Source organism: Hippocampus bargibanti, linkage group LG05, assembly GCF_051943395.1.
Source record: "Hippocampus bargibanti isolate YZ-2025 linkage group LG05, ASM5194339v1, whole genome shotgun sequence".
Classification (NCBI taxonomy): domain Eukaryota; kingdom Metazoa; phylum Chordata; class Actinopteri; order Syngnathiformes; family Syngnathidae; genus Hippocampus; species Hippocampus bargibanti.
This window is the reverse complement of record NC_142738.1, coordinates 30874449-30894894: the sequence shown is the minus strand read 5'-3', so window position 1 is coordinate 30894894 and position 20446 is coordinate 30874449. Positions and strand designations below refer to the sequence as shown.

The 20446-nt window shown below is 42.7% G+C and overlaps 1 protein-coding gene across 1 annotated transcript in view; it reads left to right on the top strand.

Annotated features, from left to right (window-relative positions):
• The window catches only part of slc12a3 (solute carrier family 12 member 3), a 53265-nt gene that overhangs the window by 11807 nt on the left and 21012 nt on the right, over nucleotides 1-20446 (top strand). The window contains exons 5-13 of the mRNA XM_088995702.1: nucleotides 7374-7513; nucleotides 9000-9110; nucleotides 12343-12454; nucleotides 12556-12686; nucleotides 12790-12874; nucleotides 15299-15456; nucleotides 15804-15911; nucleotides 16709-16832; nucleotides 18903-19004. Of these exons, the coding sequence (XP_088851828.1) occupies nucleotides 7374-7513; nucleotides 9000-9110; nucleotides 12343-12454; nucleotides 12556-12686; nucleotides 12790-12874; nucleotides 15299-15456; nucleotides 15804-15911; nucleotides 16709-16832; nucleotides 18903-19004 (1071 nt within the window). The remainder of the gene's footprint in view (nucleotides 1-7373; nucleotides 7514-8999; nucleotides 9111-12342; nucleotides 12455-12555; nucleotides 12687-12789; nucleotides 12875-15298; nucleotides 15457-15803; nucleotides 15912-16708; nucleotides 16833-18902; nucleotides 19005-20446) is intronic.

The window sequence follows — 20446 nt, the reverse complement described above, 5'->3', positions numbered from 1 at the left end:
CCATGTAGGCTTTACCTGCCAGCATCTTACATCCTGCAGTTATGTGTTGGATTGTCTCAGGTGCCTCTTTGCACAACCTACACCTTGGGCCTTGCCTGGTGTGGTATATCCCTGCCTCGATGGCTCTGGTGTTCAGGGCCTGCTCTTGAGCAGCCATGATGAGTGCCTCTGTGCTGTCCTTTAGGCCAGCCCTCTCTAGCCACTGATAGGACTTCTTGAGATCAGCCACTTCTGTTATGGTTCGGTGGTACATCCCGTGTAGGGGCTTTTCCTCCCATGATTGTCCCTCTTCCAGCACCTCATACTGGACAGTGGCTCTCACACTGACTCGTCCCCGGCTTCCTTCCTTATGGCTTGTGTACAGTCTCAGGGTGCTGGACTTGGGATGGAACCCTCCGTGCATGGTGAGGAGTTTTCAAGTCTTAACATCCGTGGTCTGAATCTCTTCCTTTGGCCACCTTATTATTCCTGCAGGGTATCTGATCACTGGCAGGGCATAGCTGTTTATTGCCCGGGTCTTGTTCTTGCCATTGAGCTGGTTTCTGAGGACTTGCCTCACCCGCTGGAGGTATTTGGTCGTAGCCGCTTTCCTTGTTGCTAGTTCGAGGTTGCCATTGGCCTGTGGTATACCAAGGTACTTGTAGCTGTTTTCAAAGTCTGCTATTGTTCCTTCAGGGAGTGAGACCCCTTCAGTGTGGCCTACCTTGTCCCTCTTAGTCACCATCCGACTACATTTCTCCAGCCCGAATGACATCCCAATATCACTGCTGTAGATACTGGTTGTGTGGATCAGGGAGTCTATGTCCCTTTCGCTCTTAGCAAACAGCTATTTGTCATCCATGTAGAGGGGATGACTGATTGTAGCTCCATTTCTGAGGCGGTATCCATACCCTGTCTTGGCGATTATCTGGCCGAGGGGGTTCAGTGGGGAGAGTGCATCACCTTGGTATATGCCACATTTGATGGACACTTGCGTTAGTGGCTTGACATTGGCTTCAAGTTTTCCACATCCTCATCGAGTTTGCAACAAAGGCTCTCAGGGTCCTGTTGACCTTATACAACTCCAAGCATTCAGTGATCCGTGTGTGGTATATATATATATATATATATATATATATATATATATATATATATATATATATATATATATATATATATATATATATATATATACAGAGGAATAAAGTTGATGAGCCATACAATGAAACTATGGGAAAGAGTAGTTGAAGCAAGACTAAGAGCAGAAGTGAACATTTGTGAGCAGCAGTATGGCTTCATGCCAGTACGACAGATGCAGTGTTTGCTTTAAGAATGCTGATAGAGAAGTACAGAGAAGGTCAGAAGGAATTGCATTGTGTCATTGTAGATCTGGAGAAAGCGTATGACAGGGTGCCCAGAGAAGAGCTGTGGTAATGCATGAGGAAGTCTGGAGTGACGGAAAAGTATGTCAGAACGGTGCAAGACATGTATCATGACTAAGACAGTTGTGAGGTGCGCTGTCGATATGACTGAGGAATTCAAGGTGGAGGTGGGACTCCACCAGGGGTCAGCTCTTAGCCCCTTCTTGTTTGCTATGGTGATGGACAGGCTGACAGACGATGTTAGACAAGAATCTCCTTGGATCATGATGTTTGCAGATGACATTGTGATCTGTAGCGAGAACAGGGAACAGGTGGCGGAGATACTAGAGATGTGGAGATATGCCCTGGAAAGGAGAGGAATGAAGATCAGTCGCAGCAAGACAGAATATATGTGTGTGAATGAGAGGGATCCAAGTGCAAGAGTGATGTTACAGGGAGAAGAGATTTTAAGTACTTGGGGTCAACTGTCCATTGCAATGGAGAGTGTGGAAAAGAGGTGAAGAAGCCTGTCCAGGCAGGCTGGAGCGGCTGGAGAAAAATGTCAGGTGTGATGTGCGATAGAAGGGTTTCAGCTAGGATGAAAGGAAAAGTGTATAAAACAGTGGTGAGACCAGCCATGATGTTTGGACTGGAGACAGTGCCACTGAAGAAAAGACAGGAAGCAGAGCTGGAGGTAGCAGAGCTGAAGATGTTGAGGTTTTCTTTGGGAGTGACCAGGTTGGATAGGATCAGGAATGAGTACATTAGAGGGACAACTCATATTAGAGGCTTTGGAGAGAAAGTCAGAGAGGCCAGACTGAGATGGTTTGGACATGTCCAGGGGAGAGAGAGTGACTATATCGGGAGAAGGATGCTGAGCCTTGAACTGCCAGGCAGGAGACCAAGAGGAAGACCGAAGAGGAGGTTTATGGATGTGGTCAAAGAGGACATAAAGGTAGCTGGTGTGAGAGAAGAAGATGCACAAAACCGGGATAGATGGAGGACATTGATTCGCTGTGGCGACCCCTGAAGGGAAAAAAAAATATATATATATATATATATATTTTTTTTAATGATTATTTTTTTTTATATATTATTTTTGGGGGAGATTTTAAAACTACCACATAGCCAGGGATAACCATCACAATTATAGTGTGTTTCGCAAATGAGCGCCATAGATTGTTTCTTGGCGCTCATGTTTATTTGTCACTCAACCCTATGGATGACATTTAAAATAATAATAATAATAATAATAATAATAATAATCATTTAATTTCGAAGCGCCTTTCAAAACTCTCAAGGTCACTTTACAGTCACGGGATATGTTTTTCTGTGGGTGAGTAGCGGCAGCCACACGCATTCAGTTTGAGTGACATTTAAAAATGAACAGCACCTCTAGACAAAGAAAGGTCTGTGCACTTCATCCAGCTGGTCCACAATCACTGAGCAACTCTCGTCACCTTTATGAAGTCAAAACAAACGTCTCGTATGTGCTGCTCTTTATTTATTTTTTTCATTCAAGCAGAGGGTTCCGTAGGCTAATATCATGTTTTTCAGGTTGCTGGTTGCATGAAAGGTTTCATGTGCACATGTCAACAGTGCACACTTCAAGACACACTACTTCTTTCATTGTCGCCATTTTAGACTTCTATCGATTGAATTTTCACTTTCATTTCAGAAAATACGTCCTAAAAAAAATAAAATACAAATAAAAAGGTATGGAGCCAATGATAACTGTGCTCGTCATTCTAGAAAATTGGGCTTTGTACTCATCATGCTAGAAACAGTGTTTGAAATAACGTCTGCCTTTCAAACTTTCAAAACGTCTCGGCCCAGGTGGCCAACAACTTCTTCAAGTAAAAAAAAGGTTGTTTTTTTTTTTTAATCAAACATTTGTTTTATTCAATAAAGCAAAAGCTACAATAAAGCAAACCGCTACGAGGCACGTCTTCTCCTCTTTCTAAGCGGCTTTCAAAAATTTCAAGTACACTTTTCAGTCACGATTTAGTCTGAAGCATGAAACAGGTTTCTGATTGGCTGCCGTGCCGAGTATGCAAATTACCAAACTGATGTTCATTTGGCAATTTGTGGTCGGTACTTCCTTCATAAAAAAAAAATCCTTTATACTTCGCAACAATGTTTTTTTTTTTTTTTTTTTTTTTGCGATTAGTCGTCTTATTGTGTTTCAGGTTGTGAAAAATGGGCTTTATGGCCGGGCAGGCAACTTTTCAGAATTGTCTGCCTGGGTGTCCGCTAACTTTTTGTAACGAGTTTCAGACACTGCCAGAAAACATTTAAAATACAGAAAAAAACAATATATATTTTTTTGTGTGAATATTGATTAAATGTGATGAAATGTTTATTTGATGTGGGGTTTCTCTGGGTGCTCTGGCTTCCTCCTACATGCCAAAACATAGCATGTCCATTTATTTCTGTGGGGATTATTTATTTAATTTATTACACCAATCGTTTCAAGTTACAAGTGCGGTCTTAAACTCAATTTAACATGCAACACTGAGAACTTTTTACATATCGTCACTATCACAGCATAATTAGCTTAGCCAGTTCATACTTCTATTTCAAGGAATAATTGATCGATTCTGATGTAGTTTTGAATGATGCCACTCAAGTGTTCCAATGAAATGACAATTAAACATCGAACTCGAGACCTGACACTAATGACTAATTAGGGGCAAATTGATTGCCTAAGACAACTATACTTCCAGCTTCCTTGAAAGGCAGGATCTTCAGTCTCATAACATAGCGTATTTTCACGACCAAAGAGAGCACCGTGTGAAAAGGCGCAGTGTCATTTAGCAGAATCAGAAAAAAATGGGTGCCATTTCCGTATTTAACACACATTGGGCGCACCGGATGAAAAGACGCAAGTTTTATATACCGGTACATATCCTCTACTGCCATACGGACATCCGCTTTACCACAACATACAGGCGTATTTAAAAAACAGATCGGGAGCAAAACTGAGTTTGGTAGTGCTTTATTTATTAATGACAAAGTAAGAACATTTTGTAATCATCGCCCAATAGGTGTCGGCATGGTAAAAACAAGCACATTACCGGTAACAGAATCGAACAGTTGCGCTAAATCCAACATGGCAGGTTCGCTTTCCTCACTGTCAGTTACTTTCTGTGCCGTGCGGCTCCCCGGAAATAATGCCGGCTTTTCCGAAAGCTCGAACCACCGTGCCAGCAGACACGTTAGCCCAAGCGTCCACAATCCATTTGCAAACTGTGGCGTAACTCGCCCGGCGCTGCCTACCACTCTTCGTGAAGCTGTGGTCTCCTTCGGTCATCCATCGGTCCCACGCCGCTCTAGCCTCACTTTGAACGGCCAGTTCACACCGATGTCCAGCGGTTGGAGTTCCTTGGTCAACCCACCCGGAATCACAGCAAGCGTAGCGTTCATCCGCTTCACTTTCTGCTTCACATTGTCTGTGAGATGCGCTCGCGTAGAGTCACAAATCAGAAGTGACGGTGATGTGTGGAAAACACCTCCCAGTCTCCTCATATACACCTGCCTCAGCCACTCCTTCATCATATCCTCGTCCATCCAGCCCTTTTCGTTTGCCTTAATAATGACGCCTGCTGGAAATGTCTCTTTAGGCAAAGTCTTTCTTTTAAAAATCACAATCGGCGGCAGTTTCTCTCCGTTCGCATGGCAGCCAAGCACAACAGTAAACGAAGCCTTTTCGTGTGTATCGCTACTGTGCTGGTTCCCTTCTTCTCCACCGTGTGACTCACCGGGATGTCGAAAGTTAGCGGTACCTCGTCCATGTTGGTGATGTGGCTCGGCTGGATGCGCTTGTCGGCGATGTGCTTCTCACAGTAGGACCGGAAGTTCGCCAACTTTTCTGAATAGTCCGCCGGCTGTTGCTGCGCAACCATAGTTCTGGTCCCAATGGAAAAATGGCACCGTTTCATAAAACGCCAGCACCAAGACGGACCTCCTCGGAAATGTTCAATTTTCATTTCCTCCGCTAGCGTTACTGCTCTTTGCTCAACGATCCATTGCTTGAGTCTTTCCTCCAACTCCGGCCACCGTGCTTTACGTCCGCGAAAACTCAGCCGAGTCTTCTTCACCTGTCGGAGTTCGTTCTCCAGCTTCCTCCACTTGCGAACCATCGACTCGTTAACTTTATATTCTCTCGCGGCGGTTCGATTCCCATGCTCCTCGGCGTAGCTGATAGCCTTCAGTTTAAACTGAGCTTCATAACCATGTCTCTGCCATTTTCAGGGTTGTTCGAACAGCAATGTTCTGCATAAACCACATACGTACCTGTTCTTTTATACACAACCCACGCCCACGCACCCCCCTCATGTTCTCTACCTAGTCCTCATGGTGGTCTCTAATACGGCCGCACATTCGGCGCACTGCACTAAAGGGCACACTGCACATTTAGAAAAAAATCTGAGACGTTTATATGCGCCTTACGGTCGGGAAAATACGGTAGTTGTCTTACCAAGGGATTTAAGACAATTATGCTATGATGGAAGGTTTCTTCAGCCGTCATCTGTACAAAAGTGAAGGTTTCGGACGTTTCGCCTCCTATCCAAGAGGCTTCGTCAGCGAACTAAAGTCTGACTGGTCGTATCGGCCCCATTTATATATCCCTAATGTCCAGACCTGGTGGCGCCGGACACAGCTATGATAGGTCCCTACTCTCAGGTTGGGGGGGCGCGGGACCCCCCCCTTGTGGCCCCACTGATTGTTCCTACATTCCTGACTAACGATTGGCCTATTACACCCACTCCCCCCGGTATCACCTCATCAGCATAACGACCCTCATCAGCATTGCGAAAGTTGCCTAACCTGTTTTGCCTGAGCAGGCTATTGTATGAACGATCCAAATTGAACCTCACATGCTGATGAGGGTCGTTATGCTGATGAGGTGATACCGGGGGGGGTGGGTGTAATAGGCCAATCGTTAGTCAGGAATGTAGGAACAATCAGTGGGGCCACAAGGGGGGGTCCCGCGCCCCCCCAACCTGAGAGTAGGGACCTATCATAGCTGTGTCCGGCGCCACCAGGTCTGGACATTAGGGATATATAAATGGGGCCGATACGACCAGTCAGACTTTAGTTCGCTGACGAAGCCTCTTGGATAGGAGGCGAAACGTCCGAAACCTTCACTTTTGTACAGATGACGGCTGAAGAAACCTTCTCATCGATGGACCACTCCTGTACGACTGAGAGCTTACACAGACGCTATGATGGAAGGTTCGATTCAGGATCATAGTAGACTAACTAGCTCAATCTAAGTACCAGAATTTACCAAGACTTAATTACTGTCAATGGTCGGGATTGACCGTCTATTCATACCACACTTGTTCAGACTATTTTTTTTATGTACCAGGGCGGGGTTATCTGCCTGGATTGGCGTTGTGCAGCAGCGTGTCGTAATACCCATGGTGATTTTTCATTGTAAAGGTTTGGATAATCGCTGTACTGTGATCGAAATCTGCGTTCTGATCGGAATCTGGAAAATTACTCAAAGATGTCAAAGCTTACGTCGAATCACTCAGTTTCCATTATTGGAGCATTCGAATTTGGTGCCCAACAACTTTTATTACGGTAACTTTTAACTTTCACAGTGACTAAGTCAATCAAACCCGTTCTGAGCTCATAGAATAATCGTCTTAGCCCTAGCGCTAAGACAGTTATGCTATGATTCCAAGGCGCTAAAACGATTATGCAAGGAGCACGCGGGGCCGAACTCCGGGCTTGGCTGGTTGTCTTAGGCTCTGAATTAATTAGCGAACTCAATGATTTGACGAGGACTCTAGTTATGCATTTTCAATAATGATTACCGATATTGATCAAAAATTGAGCACGAACCGCAGTTCGCGAGCCGCATTAGACCCCCGGGAGGTGTGAAAATATAGCTAAGCTAATTATGCAATGACTGTGATGATATATTTTATTTTACATATTTACATATACATATTGGTGATACTTGATTTTGACCAGACTAAATGTTCAGAAATGTGATGAATTCTCTTACATTTTCCTCAGGTGGGACCTACTTTCTAATCAGTCGTAGCCTCGGTCCAGAGCTGGGCGGGTCCATTGGTCTGATTTTTGCCTTTGCTAATGCTGTGGCTGTTGCCATGCACACTGTAGGCTTCGCTGAGACAGTTGTTGACCTCATGCACGTAAGTGCCTTATCAAAACTCTGAACAGTTGTTGAAGTTTTTATTAACTGATCTTTAATGACAATGCACTCCATTGAGCCTGGGTGCTTTATTTTGTTAAAATACACTCGAGAATTCATGAAAGTTTGTTGGAAAGGTAATAAGGTCCAATCTCTCTTTGACCAAAAAGATGGCCATATTATAATTTGACATGATGAGACATGCTGAGCCTGACTTGGATGAAAAGGTTCTGTACTTCTTTGAAGGTGTCGGACATTTCGCTTCTTATCCAAGAGGCTTCTTCAGCGATATATATATATATATATATATATATATATATATACAGTAAAGTCTCGTTATATCGATATCGGTTATATCGATAGTACCGCTTATTACGATACTATTTCTATGAACGCAAGGAGAAAATTACATGCGCGCGGGATCGGATATATCGATAGTCCGGTTATAACGATATTTTTTCGGACTCCCAAGAATATCGATATAACGAGACTTTACTATATATATATATATGTGATATCATGAGAGGCTAGCTCTCATCGGGACAGGACAAGAAGTGCAATGGACGACAGGTTTGGATACAAACAAAAGGTTTTAATCAAGGGTTTCAAGGGGAATTCACAAGCAACAAAGGTTTGAATAGTGTCTCTTCCAATACCTATCAAAATAAAGTCTCTTCTGATACTTAAATCCAAATAAAGTCTCTTCTGATACTTAAATACAAATAAAGTCTCTTCTGATACTTAAATTCAAATAAAGTCTCTTCTTAGGTAAAACTGAAGAGTCTCTAGGCCTCACCCTCTAAGCCCTTTTGACGTCCTCCTCATGTAGCCTAGCCACCTTAGCTAGGTTCAAATCCAGTGTCCAGTCGTGTGGTCCCAACTGGCAATGAGTTGGCAATCAACTTCTTCACAGAGCACAGCAATCGAGCTTGTCTTTCCCCAAGCTCCACACTCAGAGGCTCTCTGCCTTAAGAGCCTTGCTTGCCAATCAAGCCCTGATCAGCTGCAGGTGTGTGGTTTTAATTGCTGCCTTCCACCAGGTGGGGCCAAGACTCTCTCTGGGTGGAGCCATCTTAGGGGGATGTATTTGCCCTCCAGGACACAGCCTCTTGTGACATCACAATATATATATAGTCCTCTGCTCCCCCCAGGACCTATCATAGGGACCTATCATAGCAGAGTCCGGCACCGCCATGTCTGGACAGTAGGGATATATATAGGGCCGAAACTACTAGTAAGACTTTAGTTCGCTGAAGAAGCATTCTGGATAAGAAGCGAAACGTCCGACACCTTCAAAGAAGTACAGATGACGGCTGAAGAAACCTTTTCATCGATGGACCACTCCTGTATGACTGAGAGCTTACTCAGACGTGAGCCTGACTTGGTTTTGTTTATTTCTTAATTGTGCATCCTTGTTTATTTGCTGTTTAATGTCCTTTTTCCTCAGTTACAGTTTCAGTCTCACAGAGATTTACTTTGTCTTGAAGGAAAATGGGGCAGTGATGGTAAACCGAATCAATGACATCCGCATCATTGGTATCATCACAGCCACATGTCTTTTAGGTATCTCAATGGCTGGCATGGCATGGGAGTCAAAGGTAAGTCGACTAAGCATAAGACCATACTGGCACACCTTGAGAGTAACCTTTAAATATACAGTGATACCTCGGTTCTCGACCATAATTCATTCCAGGACCCTGTTCGAAAAGTGATTTGTTCAAACACAGAAACCATCTCTTTGCTCCTGTCACTTGCGAGTAGACAGGGAGGGGGGGGGGGCTGCTGTTGGGTTATTTTTTTATCGTTCGCCCTTGGTTCATTGCTTCGACGGGTGTTGATGGAGATCGATGGTTAAATCATCAGGGAGCCAGGACTTGAACAGAAAGTTGATTTAATTTGGGAGAGCTGGAGACATTGCGGTGTCGCGGAGGAGGGAGCGCATGGAGAGAGAGCGAGACGAACGGCCTGCAGGAGTATTTATGCGGCGCATAGTAATGACGCGACAGGATGTGACGTAATAAAAATGCGACATCGTGTAAAGAAAGGCAGGATATGACATACGAGTAAGTTCAAAATGTAAACAAAGATTACAGAGCGATGTTTAGAGATGTTTGTATGGCGAATTACCCTAACAGCTGCCTCTTCCGGCCGCCCTCCACCTGCTGTCAATTCTCTAATCACGGACACGGGGCATTTATACGGTTCGCGATTACCTCGCCAATGCCGGATGATTGACTCACCTCACCACCGTACCTGGACTCTTCTTTCGATGCGCGAGTGTATCCGGTCAGAGAATTTTCCCTGCGTCCCCTAAATTTTTGTCATCTTCCAGGATTGCATAATTTTGCACCCTCGTATGCCATTTGCTTTTTGGTTTAGTAAACGGGTCGGATCACCCCCTGCCTTCTTACTCGCTGTGTTTTCTTTTATTTGTGAATAAACATCCTGCTTGGGTAGTACGTCTCTGCCGCCTGCTTTGGGTTCCCAAACATTCCACTACGTTCCGACGAGTCAGCTGCCGTCACTCTCGCTCGGAACGTGACAGCTACGAATGACGCGGCTACAGGATGTTCTTTTCTCTTAAAATATCTATCCAATGACACTTGCTCTCACTCCCACAGTCACATCACTAGATTTCACAGCCTCCTTATTCTTTAATATCGTACTGATCATAGATTTCGCCATGCTGTATTCCCTCGCCAGATCAAACACTCGCACACCTCCTTCATATTTTGCGATTATTTCTTTCTTAAATGCAATAGTTATACGCACTACTTTTTTTGTCACTTTAAGCAGCACTTACTTTCTTTGGAGGCATGATTAGGGTCTAAAACTCTTCGTACACCTACATATTAAACGTGAGAGCAAAACGCAGCACGTCCGCAAGTAACAACAGTTGGTCACGTAGAGAGCGATACACCCGTGCGCCGCTCAGCTCCCCACCCTCGCGTACGCACTCACGCGTCGTATTGGCGTTCGAACCCCGATTGATGTTCGAACGCCGAAGCAAGAATATCTCGAATATTTTGTTAGAACACCGACTTGTTCGAACAGTGAGGCGTTCGAGAACCGAGGTACCACTGTAGTTTTCTTTTTCTGTACCCTCTGAACACTCCAGGACACATTGTCAAACACATTTTCGCATGTCCATCTAAGCAAGATGGGTAAATTCCCATGTACGGATTCTGCCGAGGATGTAGAGTTACCCTCGTATTTCATAGCCAGGACTAAAACCACTTTGCTCCACCTCAATCTTAGATTCGGCATTCGGACGGACCAAGAACTCTTCAGCACTCCTGACTGTGATCACTCTGTAGTTTCAATCGATCCTCTGGTCCCCCTTTTTTAATGAGAAACCAATGGTCTGCCAATCCAGAGGTTGTCCTTCTCCATGGCTTCACTAACCAATGTTCGTGTTTTTGTCTCATCAACCACTAAAAATATGCCCTCAGCCATGACATGGACGTGATCTGAGACACATCACACAGATGGTGAATGCTTTACAGCTATGCCTCTTTCTTCACCCGAGTGTTAAGATAAAATCTGATGACATACCCACAAAGTTGATCATCAAACTGAGACTGAAGGTGTCCTGGTACCAAGTACTCAAAACACTGTTATGACTGAACCTGGCCTTCGTGATGCATATCTTAGATCAATTAGTAACAGAACAACCCTCAAGTTTCAATCGTAGGCGGGTTTTTCACGTATAAGCATGAAAAATAGTCAGTAAAAAGTGGAAGGAGTCCTCCTTCTCAGCCACTGAGGTGAACACCAAGATATAGGCTCCAGTTCCAGTGGCAGTGCCCACACTTTTCAAAAGGAATGCTACCCAGCTGTGTATGGAGTAGATTTAGTCAACACTTTTCTGCCTCACACAACTTAAAGGACAACTGACGTCTCCGGACAAGTTGTGTCCATAATTTGTAAAATGGCTTCAAATGACTTCTAGTGAGCGTATTTTACAAGGATTCCACCGCATATAGCTATATTTTACGTTTTAAGACTCGCGCTGAATATTCCGAATGTCTTGTTTTTGAGTTGGTGATGAGTCCTCACCCTACGTCACTGAAGGAACGCCCCTGACTGAGAAATGACATACCTTGCATCACCTCGATGCATTTTGCTGTACTTTGGTCTGAAAAGTTCGTATTGATCCGTGTTGATGGCGAAATTAGAAGGAAAATACATGAATAACGCAATGGTGAATCGTTGTATGTTACACCGAGACAACTCTTTGATATTCGTTGACAAAAATTCCAAACTGAATAATAAACCTATTGACAACAGAGCTCTGCCGCCATCTTCTGCATTTTCTGTGACACTCTTGATTCTCCAAAATGACCCGGAAGACCTTCTTTAATCGATTGCAAACATTTATACTTTCCTCTTTTCTATTCATAACTGGATGTGTAACGAGAAAGCATATTCTCCGAATCTGAAGCCATTGTTTTTATTCTCGAGCAAGGCAAGTCGTCTTGGCGCGACGTCACGAACTGGGGGCGGGACTTTCTGAAAATGCCCAATTCGCAGCTGATTTTTTTGCAGACAGATTTTGGACACTTGAAGTCATTTTGATTGGTGTTTTGCATTTGACTAAAAATATCAGCCTGCGTGTTTTGGGTATTTTAGATGAGATAAAATGTTTTTCTGATGTCAGTTAGGAAACAAAAAAGTTATATCGGTTGTCCTTTAAATTATATGACTATTAATACACATTGAATAAACATATTACTAAGATACCATTAAGAACAAGTGACACATCTCAATATACTTGGACAGTTTGATGATGTATCATTTCGACATGAGTGTGTGTTTTGTCTTCGAAAGGCCCAGATTTTGTTTTTTCTGGTCATCATGGCATCATTTACGAGTTACATTGTTGGAACCATCATCCCAGCATCACCACAGAAACAGGCCCAAGGTTTCTTCGGGTATAAAGGTGATTGAATTTCTTCCGTTGGAGTGTTTTCTCATTCACAACTATTGGTATCCGACTCGGTTTCACAAATATAAATAACAGACCAAATGCATTCCCAACAGCGGACATATTTGCAAAAAATGTTGTTCCCGAATGGCGGGGGCAGGAGGGCAGCTTCTTTGGCATGTTTTCAATTTTCTTTCCTTCTGCCACTGGGATTCTGGCAGGGGCAAACATATCTGGAGATTTGAAGGTATGTATGTTGCTTTTTTGTCCTCAACCATTTCTGCTCATATTTACTCATGTCAAATGTCAAACTGCAGCGTCGTTTGAAATATTGCATCCACCCTTGTCAGGATCCAACAGTGGCTATTCCCAGAGGGACACTTACGGCTATCTTCTGGACCACTTTATCATACCTCGTCATCTCTGCTACCATTGGTATTGTATGCGTATATTAGAAACCAAAGTCATGTTTTTTATAAATGGATGTTGTTGAAGATGCAAGCAACTATAAAGCACCCTCACACACTGGGGTACTGACAAATACAATACAATAAAATGCAATACAATCCATCGTAATTAATATAGTGCTTTCACAACAGCTGCAGCTGTAACAAAGCGCTTCACATAGTAGTCAACACAATAGGAAAAATAGGAGAATAACCCTCTAAACCCCAACTCTGGTCGTTGAGAGCACCAGATCTGGATGTTTTAGATACCTCCTTACTCCAACACACTTGATTCAAATTACCTGGATCATTATTAGTCTCATGTAGAGGTTGCTGACAAGTTGGTCATTTGAATCAGGTACGTTGGATGAGTCCTCGTGGACTGCAGTTAGGGACTCCTATTCCTTAACTAACAGTTTCTCTCTCACCATTGACAGTTCTACCGTGTCCCCCTCCCCTCAGGTCAAGAGCCTGGGTGTCATCCTCGATAGCTCACTATCTTTTCAGTCCCATATAAACAACATAACTCTGTCTGCTTATTTTCACCTCCGTAATATTAACCGTCTCCGTCCCTCGCTCACCCCTCACACCACTGCTATCCTTATCCACAGTCTCGTCACCTCCCGCATCAATTATTGCAACGCGCTTCTCTTCGGTATCAATCAGAAATTTCTCCATAAACTCCAACTCGTCCAAAATTCTTCAGCCCGGATCATCACTAGAACCCCCTCCCTTCCTTTCACCACATCACCCTTGTCCTCCAGCAACTCCACTGGCTACCTGTTAAACATCGTATCAAATTCAAAATACTTCTGTTTACATTCAAAGCCATCCATAACCTTGCCCCTCCCTATCTTTCTGACCTGCTTCAAATCTCTGTTCCCTCTCGATCCCTCAGATCCTCATCCTCCCTTCACCTCTATGTGCCCTCTGCCCGTCTCACCACGATGGGATGCAGAGCTTTCAGCCGCTCTGCTCCCAAACTCTGGAATTCGCTTCCGCCCAACATCCGCAATATTGACTCCCTCCCTATTTTCAAGGCTCACCTCAAAACCCACGTGTTTAAAATTGCTTTCAATATCTAGTTCTATCTGCTATTTTATTATGTATCATTTTACTTATGGTTTTATTGTTATGTGCTTTGTTTTATTGTTTTTATTGTAAAGTGTCCTTGGGTGGTTTGGAAGGCATGGTAGGTATGGTTTCATCGTAAACATTATTAAATGACACCCAATGTCTGAAAATGATTTTTAAAAAATGAATGAGGAGTTCTCTAAGATACCGACATAAAATACCTTCATAAAATGCCAAAAAAGCCAACTCATTCCAAAATAAAAGTAAAAATTGTGGACCAAAGTCAGATTTGTTTCATTGAACCCCAAAAAAATCTGTCAGTGACTTCAGAAGAATCCCAGTTTTAAAGCTGCAAAATGCATCAAATACAGTCAATCCATCCATCCATTTTCCAACCTTCTAATCTCCACTTGATTTCACGCTGAAAAGGTTTCTTCAGCCGTCATCTGTACTTTGTTGAAGGTGTTGGACATTTCGCTTCTTATCCAAGAAGCTTCTTCAGTGAACTAAAGTCTTGCTGGTAGTTTCAGCCATATTTATATCCCTACTGTCCAAGTAGGAATTTTGTGTTGCCAAAGGACTCTTTGTAGTTTTTCAGAAACTCCTGCAACGTAAGGTATGGCTACTCCTCTCCTTTTTGTATCTTCAGAATTTGACGACAATGAGGTGAAAATCTTAGCGAAAGAACATAGGTGGTTTGAAAGGGGAGTAAAAGAAACTATTTTCATAAAAAGCTAACTGCTTCACGAAACTGAGATGGTGGTGTGAGGTTCAATTTGGATCGTTCGTACAACAGACTACTTTGGCAACATAGGATTAGTTATACTGATGAGGTGATACCAGAGTAAATAGGGCAATCAAGCCAGTCGTCTGTCAGGACAATGGAAGCAATCGGTGGAGCCACAGGGAGTAGTCCTCTACTCCCCCCAACCTGAGAGCAGGGACCTATCATAGCAGAGTCCGGCACCGCCATGTCTGGACAGTAGGGATATATATATAGGGCCTATACTACCAGTAAGACTTTAGTTCGCTGACGAAGCCTCTTGGATAGGAGGCGAAACGTCCGACACCTTCAAAGAAGTACAGATGACGGCTGAAGAAACCTTTTCATCGATGGACCACTCCTGTACGACTGAGAGCTTACACAGACGCCTCCACTTCATTTGTAATAAGATTGTGTAACCCATATTTCATTGCGCGTGTGTGTGTGTCTGTGTGTGTCTGTGTGTGTGTGTGTGTGTGTGTGTGTGTGTGTGTGTGTGTGTGTGTGTGTGTGTGTGTGTGTGTGTGTGTGTGTGTGTGTGTGTGTGTTTCTTTGTTTGTTTCTTAATTGTTCTAGGGTCTTGTGTGGTCAGGGATGCATCTGGAGTCTTAAATGACACATTTTCCTCTTCATCAAACAAGAATTGTGTTGGTGTTGCTTGCCAGTATGGCTGGGACTTCACTGACTGTATTAACAACGGCACATGCATCTTTGGAATTAGTAATTACTATCAGGTCAGAATACACAGGCACACACAGCATCACAATTTCATCCTGTCTTATTAAATGTAAATCTATTTGAGTATTTACATTTTTTCTTCTTGAAAACTGAACAATCACAAATTGAGTATTATTGAGCAGAGTATTAAAAATTTGAGGTATGTCAACGTATTCCTACCGGTGCCATGTCTCCATGCAGAAAACAAAGCGCCTCGATGCTCGGTGTGTTACATTATGTCTTCCCCCAGTGCACCTAGATACGATGTTATTCTTATCGAGGCAGTAGCTTTGTGAACTGCAATTTCTTGACTACCACTAGTACAGAAAGTAAGCAATGGGTAAACATGTTCTTGTTTTTACAGTCAATGAGCATGGTATCAGCCCTTGCTCCGCTCATCACTGCTGGTATATTTAGTGCGACACTCTCGTCTGCTTTGGCCTGCCTAGTGTCTGCACCCAAAGTGTTCCAGGTATGAGTAACAGACTGCCTGTATACAGTATATGTACACACGCGAACACCAAATTGTGTGTTTCTGGACACTAATGGAGTCAAATAGCAATTGATGAAGGTATCTAGAAATGCAGTGCATGGCAAAAATGTGTCAATTTTCAGAGTATATCACACAACTCTTTCATAAAACTGAATTTCTTGATTACCTTCGTTCTGAGATCAGACCAATACTGACAATGACTAGCTTGTAATGACAAGAATCAATACTTCACAGGGATTTGGAATGAATCTAATGGGTGTATCTACAGGTATGAAGTATAGTTGTACATGAGGTTGTCAAGTAGCCAAGTGCTTAAAGGACAAACGACGGCTCCGGACAAGTTGTGTCCATAATGTGTAAAATGGCTTCAAATGACTTCTACTGAGCGTATTTGACAAAGATTCCACGGCCTATAGCTATATTTTACCTTTTAAGACTCGCGCTGAATATTCAGGAAGTCTTGTTTTTGAGTTGGTGACAAGTCCTCACGTCACGGAAGAAACGCCCCTGACCGAGAAAAGGACACAATGCATTTTGCGGTACTTTGTTTGGTCTGAAAACTTCGTGTTGATCCGTGTTGATGGCAAAATTAGAAGGAAAACATATAAATGTGTGTGTGGGCGTGTGTTTGTGTGCATGCGTGTGTGTGTGTGTGCGCGCGTATGGGTTTTCAAATGCATATGCGTATGCATGTGTGTGTGCCCGTGTGTGTATGTGCACATATATTGATGTATCTACATTGTGTAGACATCTTATTTTGTCTCTGCCTTCTGTAGTGCTTGTGCAAGGACAAACTCTACCCCTGGATTGGATTTTTTGGCAAAGGTTATGGCAAAAATGACGAAGCCCTGCGAAGCTACCTGTTGGCATTCATAATTGCTCTCTGCTTCATTCTCATCGGTGAGGACTGGAACAATATGGAAATGTTACCTTAGAATTTGCTTTTATGTTCACCCTTTTTTCTTCAAGCCATCGGTAAAGTAAAACCTTTTCTGAAAATAATCTGTGTTGTCACAAGAGGCCATCATAAATCAATCATTTTACGGACAATGACGATGACAGTGTACTGCTTATCATGTTATCTGTTTACAGTTTACAAGAAATGATTAAAGGACAACCGACATCAGTTTTTTGTTCCCTAACTGACATCAGAAAAACGTTTTATAGCTATTAAAATACCCAAAACACGCAGTATGATATTTTTATTCAAATGCAAAACACAAATAAAAATGACTTAAAGTGTCCAAAATCTGCAAAAAATTGAGCTGCGAATTGGGCATTTTCAGAAAATCCCGCCCCAGTTCGTGACGTCACGCCAAGACATCTTGCATTGCTGGAGAATCAAAACAATGGCTTCAGATTTGGAAAAGATGGTTTCTTGTTACTCATCCAGTTATGAATATGATTCAAATAGTTCTGAAGAGGAAAGCATGCATGTTTGCAATCGATTAAAGAATTTATTCCGTGCCATTTTGAGGCAACATTGGGGGGAATGTATCACCCAAAAAGAGGCAGAAAATGGCGTCCATGCTCCTGTGAGGAATTAATCAGCCCGTTTCCACAGGCTGATAAATTCCTTCCATGGAGCTTGGTCGCCCTCTTCTGGTGGATTTTTGGTGCAACACGAGGTTTACAGACCAAACAAGTACAGCATAATACATTGACGTGATGGAAGGACTGCTACAATGTGTCTTTTTTTCGGTCAGAGGCGTTCCTTCCGTGACGTCACGTACGGACTCGTCACCAACGAAAAAACAAGACTTCCTGAATATTCAGCGCGAGTCTTAAAAGGTAAAATATAGCTATGTGCGGTGGAATCTTTGTAAAATACGCTCAGTAGAAGTCATTTGAAGCCATTTTACAAATTATTGACACAACTTGTCCGGAGACGTCAGTTGTCCTTTAAGACCAAACTATTTGCCGACAGAGCGAAATATTTGCAACCACTTATCATCTACATTTGGCCAGTGTCACCCTAAAAGTGCATTAACCAGAAGTTGAAAATGCTCATTGCCCCTTTTGACTTTGCTTGTCTAATTTCATACTCATTTAGATTTAAAGGACAACCGACGGCTCCGGACAAGCTGTGTCCATAATTTATAAAATCATTTCAAATGACTTCTACTGAGCGTATTTTACAAAGATTACACCGTATATAGCTATATTTTACATTTTAAGACTCTCACTGAATATTCAGGAAGTCTTGTTTTCGAGTTGATGACGATCCCCTACGGGACGTCACATTTGGAACTCCCCCGACCGAGAAAGCGACACACAATGCATTTTGCGGTAGTATTTCGTTTGGTCTGAAAACTTTGTGTTGATGGCGAAATTAGAAGGAAAACATAAATAACGCGATGGTGAATCGTTGTGCGTTGCACCAAGACTACTATTTGATACTAGTTGACACAAATTCCCAGCAGATAAATCAGCCCATTTCCAACGGAGCTTGGGCGCCATCTTCTGCATTTTCTGGGACGCTACATTGTAGTCCAGACGCCTCAAAATGATCCAGGAGGACTTCTTTAATCGATTGCAAACATGTATGCTTTCCTCTTCAGAACTATTTGAATCATATTCATAACTGGATGAGTAACAAGAAAGCTTCTTCTCTGAATCTGAAGCCATTGTTTTGATTCTCCAGCAAGGCAAGACATCTTGGCGTGACGTCACGAACAAGGGGGGGGACCTTCTGAAACTGGCCATTTCCGGTTTCATTTTGAAGTCATTTTTGGACACTTGAAGTCATTTTTATTGGTGTTTTTCATTTGACTAAAAATATCATTTTGCGTGTTTTGGGTATTTTAGATGCTATAAAACGTTTTTCTGATGTCAGTTTGGAAAGAAAAAAAAATTGTCGGTTGTCCTTTCAAAAAAGGATACTTTTTTTCTGAGTAAATAAAATAGTGATATTGTAAAGACATCGACCGATCCTCTCTGCTCTTGCCCTTTTCCTCTCTGTTATTGCAGCTGAGTTGAATACGATAGCGCCGATCATCTCCAACTTTTTCCTCTGCTCCTATTGTTTGATCAACTTCAGCTGCTTCCATGCCTCAATCACCAACTCACCGGGTAGGATGAGCATACACTTCAAACACAAAGCGAGAATTTTTCAATGAAATTTCACATTTTGACATTTTTATGCTGTATGAATTCACGAGAGTGGGTTGAAGTCAGAATAGTCAAGTCGAAGTCAGCTTTATTGTCAAATATGCATGCATGACATACGGCACAGATGAAATTACTGTCCTCTCTCTCGGACCCAGCGTGCAAGGCACTAATAACGTGGCTAAGAAAGACATACAATTGACAACAGACAATACATGTAATTTCTGAATGTAAAGTGAGGTAATGTCGTATGTAAAGTGAGGTAGTGATGTATGTAAAGTGAGGTGTTGTCGTATGTAAAGTGACGTAATGTAGTAGTGCAAAAAACAAACAACAACAAAAGGGTTGAAGTGAAGTCTTGCAGAAAAAAAACAGAAAGAACAAAAAATAGGGTTCAGGATGATAGTACAGCGTGTAGCGTGTACTCAGAGTTCGGTGAGTGTGGCAGTGGGAAGGGCAGGGGGGCAGGGCTGGGTCTCCTGACTGCCTGGTGGCAGAAACTCTCCTTGTGCCTGCTGGTCTTGGTTCGGAGACTCCTCAGCAAATACAGTGATACCTCGGTTTACGAACCCCTTGGTTTACGAACTTTTCGGTTTACAAACGTTACATTTATGAACATTTTACCTTGGCATACAAACTTTACCTCGGCATATGAACTTTTTTCGTACACTGAGCTGCCTCAATGAGTGATCTGTCGTTCCCGAACGAGCCCGTTCTTTTAACAACAAAATGGCAACCGGCTGTTTTTGTCCTCTATTCCACACCCCCAGTCTTCGGTTAAAGCCACGTGATTGGTTAATAACGCAGGAGTGAGTGGGGGAGGGGTTTAAACATTAAAGAGACAGGCAGACGACAGTGAGAGAGTTTCAACTTTGATAGTTCAAAGGCAGAGTGTAGATTGCAAGGTTAAAATATCCCATCAATCCGGCTCCACAAACAACCTGCACAAGCCATCTATACACTTGATGCAAAAAGCTATCAACCCAGCTAAACCGAACACAATTGATGAGGAACTCGATACAATTATCACAGAGAAAGCACCAACAAGGGATCATTCCTCAAGATGGTGAAAGAAGGTTACGTTGATGAAACCGGCCAATCCATTCCATCAAGCCATCAACGACCATCACAAAGGTAAATAAACAACTTTATTATACAGTACAGTTTATTTAATTGTAATACCATAGCAAATTTACTATTCCTAAAATAAGGTATATTTTGTGTAATTTTACGACTTGGAAAATTTGAAAGTAGAAAATTATGTTTTATGGGAATTATTCTCATTGTAATGGTTTCCTATGGGAAATTAATTTTTGGGATACACACTTTTCGGCGAAACACCAAATGGGAACCAATTAAGTTCGTAATCCACTGTATCACTGTACCTGTAAATTTACTGTAGGTAT